Source organism: Musa acuminata, chromosome BXJ1-4 (genome assembly GCF_036884655.1).
Source record: "Musa acuminata AAA Group cultivar baxijiao chromosome BXJ1-4, Cavendish_Baxijiao_AAA, whole genome shotgun sequence".
Taxonomy (NCBI): domain Eukaryota; kingdom Viridiplantae; phylum Streptophyta; class Magnoliopsida; order Zingiberales; family Musaceae; genus Musa; species Musa acuminata.
Window position 1 is genome coordinate 1,634,979 of NC_088330.1, and position 6,215 is coordinate 1,641,193.

Consider the following 6,215-nt stretch of genomic DNA (forward strand, 5'->3'; position numbering starts at 1 on the left):
TTAGCACAAAAGTATTATAAACTCTTATTTTGAGTATAGCTTGAGTCATTTTATGCTCTCGAGTTTGATTATAATTCTAAGTTGTAGGATGTGAGAGACCATGTAAAAATAGAGAATGGAGGTTATCTATTCAATCTTACAAAGGAGAAAGTTATAATAAGGATAGTTAATATTTGTCCATTGAAAAGAAGATCGATAGTGAAAATCGATGGCTTCGAGGGAAAAAGATTTGGGAATAGATATAAGTCGGGACGACTAAACCATTTGCCTAAGTGTTCAAGCTATTCCAGTTATTTTTCTTGAAGAATGATAAATACTTTTATAGTTCTATGTATTAGTATAAAGTATTTAATAGTTTGAGAAAAGAGTCTAAAAATAACTAATGTCAAATAATAACTCGAGTTTTACTATATTGATTGTTGATCCATTCACTCAGGACTTATGAATTAAAGTATTTGAAATAATATGATTGGATTTGTGAGTAGCCTACAAAAAAAATATGATGATGTACGTTTGAGTGAATATTATAATTGACATTTTTACTTGCATACTTAAAGTTATTTGTTTCTGTTTTACATTTATGTATATATATATTATAATTAAATATGATAATATAATTATTTTTATAAGATAAATTATATGAGCCATTTTATAAAAGACTAATATTATCATGATACAAGTATAATAATGATGATATAAAACCGCTATGATTTATATTGCTAGTTAGACTTAATATAATATTATTATATTTATTAAATTTATTAATTATTTTAATTTATGCATGTATAATTGAATTTAAAAATATTTTTAAATAAATTGTATTTTATTTATTTTTAATTTTGCATTGCTGGCAGCTCTTCCTCTTTTTGCTTGAAGTATTCTGCAAGTTAGAATGCAAAGTTACATTGAAAGAATCAAATACATTGCTTCAGAAGGCATTAAGGACCTACGGATAACATCTGCTCCTTGGAGTCTCAGGAACATTTTGTATGATTGTTTTTTGTTAAGCAATTTGTTAAAGTTGCCAAGTGGGGAGCTTTTTTTATTTATTTCATTTGTATAGGGAGAGCAACAAGCATGCTCACGCCCTACCCTCCCATGCAAGAGTCAGCAAGGTTGACTTTTTTTTTTTTTTGTTTGATGACACACTTCTTGTTACCGACATCTTTTGCACATCTTGTATGGTGACGTTTAGTCGAATCTAACTATTTCCTTTACAGGTAATAAAGAACATATTTTTATTATTCAAGCCTTAAAGATATGATTTATTTCACTTCAATAAACAAATGAGTTGAATATGTGAAAACATATGTGAAAACATGAAGAGTAATATATATGTGAAAACATTTGCATTGTACAAATACGTAACAAAGTTAAAAACAAAACATACTATGGAGTATGGAGTTTGTCAATATGCCCAAGGGATTTCTAGGTACGGAGATTCGTCAACAACTATTTAAGAAATCCGAAAAAGATCTGAACAATGAAGTAAATGCTGACCATAGTCAATTTAGATGATAAAAATAGGTAAATGCCTGAATTATTAAAAAAAAAACATGTTTGAGCATATTTGAAAGGCATATGCAATGAAGAATATCAATTTCATTACTCATTAGCATACATACAATGTCTGACCACATGAAGCTAGTGACTACTGAGAAAGAAAAACCATCTCCCTGTTTATCATCCCTGGGAAAGGGATGAAATGTGACCTGTGCTGGATGATTCTTCTTAGCTCAAACTGTGTCAGTTCAGCACCATTTCCAACAAATAGTTTCGGCATGATCCATCAAAGTGGCTGCTCAGAGTCGAAAGCCAAGAAGTAGCAGATCCGCCAAGTTCATTCCATCGAACGATACCCATAGCTTCATGAAGCATTTGCTGTTCTTCAATGTATAATATGCCTTTCAAAGATTCTCATTGCTGCATCTGGCTGCGTTACCTGGATTGATGTTCATGTCACAGTCGATCCAGCAGAAGCTTTTATTCGTTAAGCATTGTAACCTGTCAAACCACTGAACTTAATCTTAATGGCCATTGGTTTCGGCTTTAGTATTCCACTAGGAGCAGCTGACTCCAAACTCACTACATTTGGCTGCTGCTGCTTAAGAGAATTCACCTGGTTGAGCTTTCTCTGAGGCTTTTTCCTCTTGTATGTTATAGGAAGCATGAGACCTTCTTTGACTCCTGAAACTGCCACATTTACTGCACCATTATCTTTACATTGATGGTCCAAATGATCAGAAAATTTTGTCAAAATCTCATGCTGGTGGGTACAATTGTTTGACACCCCAAAACGTGCTTCGGAAATTAAAGCACTCGGCTTTCTTTCTTGGTAATTTTCAAGTGCATGTTTGAAAGATTCTTTCTTTGGATCTGCCAAACTTTCAAATGATCTATTTGACTGAGTGTTCGAGCTATTCCAGCTACTTTTCTTACCCTGGCACTCTCTAATATGACCATCTTCTTGAGGATAAATTCTTAAATTCTGGTTAGTTTGTGAAGGAAACCACCCTTTGCATATCTCTACATCATCATGCCTCAAGTCTATTATCATCTTTGGCTTCCTTTGGAATCTCTCACTCTCAGAATAATCAACTGATCCACAACCTGCATATAGATCCTCATCTCTTTGCCAATCTTGTTTGTCCTCTGTGTCTCTGTAAGTTCTTCCATCTCTATCTACCTGATGTGAAAATGGTAACCTCTTGCTAAGATTAAGGTTGTCTCTCTTGAAAGCAAATTGTGGAGGTAAGACCTGGTGTGCATGAGTACCCCAACCATCCACAGAAATTTGTTCTGGTTTTGGTCTTAGTTTTTCCTCACTAAGAGGATCATATCTGGGCTTTATTTTCAGAACGCCTTTTGGCAGCCGCATAGATGGTTCCCCTGATTTATCTGGCAATGCTTGCATCATCTGAATTGGCACCGAGTTCGTTACGATTGGCTTTAACTTCAGAAATCCCTTTGCTTTTCTTTTGGTGCTACAGACTAGACCACTCACAAGAACCTTTGAGTCATGACTTTGATTCATATACATCTTAGTCTTCTTCGAGAAAGGTACAGTTTCAACAATTCTGTCATTACTGTCACCCTTTTTTAAGGTATCTTCATCTGGAAATGTATTTAGATCAACTACAAAAACAGGCTTGTTCTCTTTCCTGCTGTTCCAAATTTGAACTCTTTCTTCGATACTGGTGGTTGGTCGACATCTATTCCATACCTCTTTCATCTCTACAAACACCTGAGACAGATTCTCATGGTATGATCTTAAGCTATGATAGTATTCACTTCTCTGTAAGAAGTGTATGCCTTCTCTAAAATGAGTAACCTGTGGAGAATAAAGTCCACCCCTCAATCCACTGTAGAACTTCTTGAGTGGGCTACCGAAGAACACATCAACATCCGTAAGCAGTTCTTTTATTGCAATCCAAACTGTCTCTTGGCTCATATCTGGAAGAAAAGCTGCCAGAGAAAACCTTTCATCTTCGGTTAAATAGTAATTCCAAGTCTCTACGGACAGTATCTCTTTCAGATCAGGAAGTTCATAAAGCTCATAAGGAATACCACATGTTTGACCTCCAACCATGACATACTCATAGCCCACTTCACCAAGTTCGCAGTCATCGGAATCATCACCAAGAGTCTTCTCCAGCTCATGTGTATCCTCGTTTTGCAAAATGATGAAAGAGCTTCGCCGTAAATGATGATCATTTCCAGGCCGCTGAGGCCTTAACTTTATAATGCCCATTGCTACCAGGAGGGCAATTAGAATATGAAATTATCATTCGAGAGGCTGCAATTTCGTGCAGAAAAACTTAAACTCAAGCAACAAAATGCCTGAAAAGTAGACAACTGGAAATTAAAACACCTCTTCACTGTAAGACACTTGAACAAATGACAAGCCAAAGATGACCGAAGGTTACAGTGACACTGATTAACACTTGAATTGCTGCACATGATGCACAGCATACGTACAAGCAAGCATGATATACGATGCAAAAAAAGAAGAAGAAGAAATTTCATGGTCTATGCAATGAAAGAGGTAAGATCCTGGGAAAGATTTCAACCAGGAATGAACTGCCAAAAAATAAAGTCCTTGCTACCCAAACAACTGATGTAATGAGAATCAACAAAGCGACGTGAGAGTTTGATCACATTATTCACTGCACTGTTGTATGTCGGGAATTTTATAACTGTCTCTATACATGAGAACATTGCCTAATGAGTTATATAGTATTAGCTAAGTATACATCAATATGTGGACTGACATTGATATACATGAACCTAATGGACAAATTTAATGGAATATATAAAAAGTCAAGTTTAGGGACTACTGTCTAATGAGTAAAATCTATAATCTTTTACTTCTCAACAACAAGCAAATTTAAGGAACCTTATTGAAGGTATTCTGCTACTTATTATGTGTAAGACAGAATGCAATTTCTCTTTTTTCGGAACTGAAAAAAGCAAGACACCAATATGACAATCTACATTCATCATTGTGGCAATTCAAGGTAATCTAAAACCTAGATACTCCAGATTAGAGCAAACTGACGAGACAATTTCCATGAATCAAGCAAAAGTTTCCTAAAAGTTGCAGGAATATATGTGACCACTAACAACAGACCTGTGCCCTCTCATCTCCTCATATCGATACAAGTTTCTCCATCTATAGCAAGAAAACATAGGTAAAGATGATTAAGCTCAACTGGAAGAACAAGAATCAACAGATTGAGATGGTTTATGTAACATCTCAATCTGAAATCTTGGAACATGGAACATTCTGAACCAAAATAACTGTACCTCGAACAAAGCCAATAACAAAATTTGACCACATACAGAAGAACTAAGTAGCCACGATCAACGAAGAAACATATAACAATGTCATCTTGGCATCTCAAATCCAAAACACAGCACGAAATTGCAGACAAACCAGAAGAAAAAGGAGAAGTCGAGATTTTTCCCCCCCAAAACTCGTCCACCCATCTCAATTCGTCTCCATATCGATGGATCCAACCATCCGAAAGGCAAATCCAACCAAGATCTCCAGTCAAAATCAACGAACACCAAGAAAGCTCCACACAATCTACCCCAAAAACGATTTTTTTTTTTCCCGTAAAGCAATCTCCTTTCCTTTCACGAGAGCCGAGACGAGAAGGATGGAATCAGAGGCGATTGGGGGATCGGACGATTCTTACCTTGGAAGGGAGATCGATGGCGAGGTAGGGTGTGGAGGAGGAACTGAAGAAAGAAATGATCCACAGAACTCTCCATTGCCCTCAGATCTTTCCCCTTTTCTCTTTCTTTCTCTGTCTGTGCACAGCTATGGAATTACCAGAAACAGAATAATAATGTAACTGTTCACAGAACACGCACCATTCGTCCTCCTAGTGTTCCTTTTCCTCGTTGCCCAGTTACAAGTTTGGTACATCTCAATTGCCCTGTCTTGTCCTGTGACCAATTCTTTTCACAGGTCTGCAACAATTAATAGCAGACATGGCAGTAAGAAACAGAGTCAATCGTTCTTACGTGCCTTCAATTTAAGGATCACCAAGTAGCTATGAACAATGATCTGTATCAATCATTCCAAGGTTGTATGATGCCTGCTTGTTCTTGTTCTTGATTCCCACAATTCAAGGACTTGGGCTGTGCAAAGATGAATTCAAGTTCTTGATATGCAGTGAAAATATACTCTTGAATCTTGTTATATTTAATCTGCACAAAAGGAACATTGAGCTCGAGGATGAAGTAAACTTCATATTGGTTTTTGTTGCTCCGAAACACCACTGCATGTGAGTTTACCTTTCATTGTATGTTTCAGAGGACATGCTGCTTCCATCAGATACTGCAACACTCCGTAAGAATGCATTGTGGTACAAACTGTGTGCTGCAGTTGGCAAGTGTTGGAGACATGTTTGACTCTTCTCTTCTCCTGTGTAACACACTCTCTTGAGACCAGTAAAATAGACAAATCAACCTCCATAACAGATGAGGGAGCAGCAAGTTCCACCAGGAGCTGTGAAGTCCAGTTCTTGTAATCTCTTGATAGAGAGGTAATTTGCGTGTGTCAAGATGGACTGATCTTTAATACAATAACTAAATAGCAGCAGTAGATTGTTGCTAGGCTTTTTTTTTTTGGATCTACACTTCCTTTTTGTCGGCAAAGGAATAATATTAAACAGTAAATTTCAGGTTGAACAGTGTAAAATGTT

General features: G+C 36.4%; 1 protein-coding gene across 4 annotated transcripts; it reads right to left on the bottom strand.

The window, feature by feature from the left end:
* Positions 1–1,582: 1,582 nt before the first annotated feature.
* On the bottom strand, positions 1,583–5,939 carry LOC103980338 (uncharacterized). Of its 4 annotated transcripts, none has more exons than XM_009396714.3 (4): positions 5,806–5,939; positions 5,202–5,718; positions 4,631–4,672; positions 1,583–3,796 (listed from the first exon to the last, which is right to left on the bottom strand). In XM_009396714.3, exon 4 carries the CDS (start codon positions 3,749–3,751, stop codon positions 1,991–1,993), a length of 1,761 nt encoding a protein of 586 aa, XP_009394989.2. In that variant the 5' UTR covers positions 3,752–3,796; positions 4,631–4,672; positions 5,202–5,718; positions 5,806–5,939; the 3' UTR covers positions 1,583–1,990. The 4 variants fall into 4 exon arrangements, with proteins under 4 accessions (XP_009394989.2, XP_009394990.2, XP_009394988.2 ...); XM_009396715.3 differs by having other exon boundaries at positions 1,583–3,840; XM_009396713.3 differs by lacking the exon at positions 4,631–4,672.
* Between the last annotated feature and the right edge of the window lie 276 nt (positions 5,940–6,215).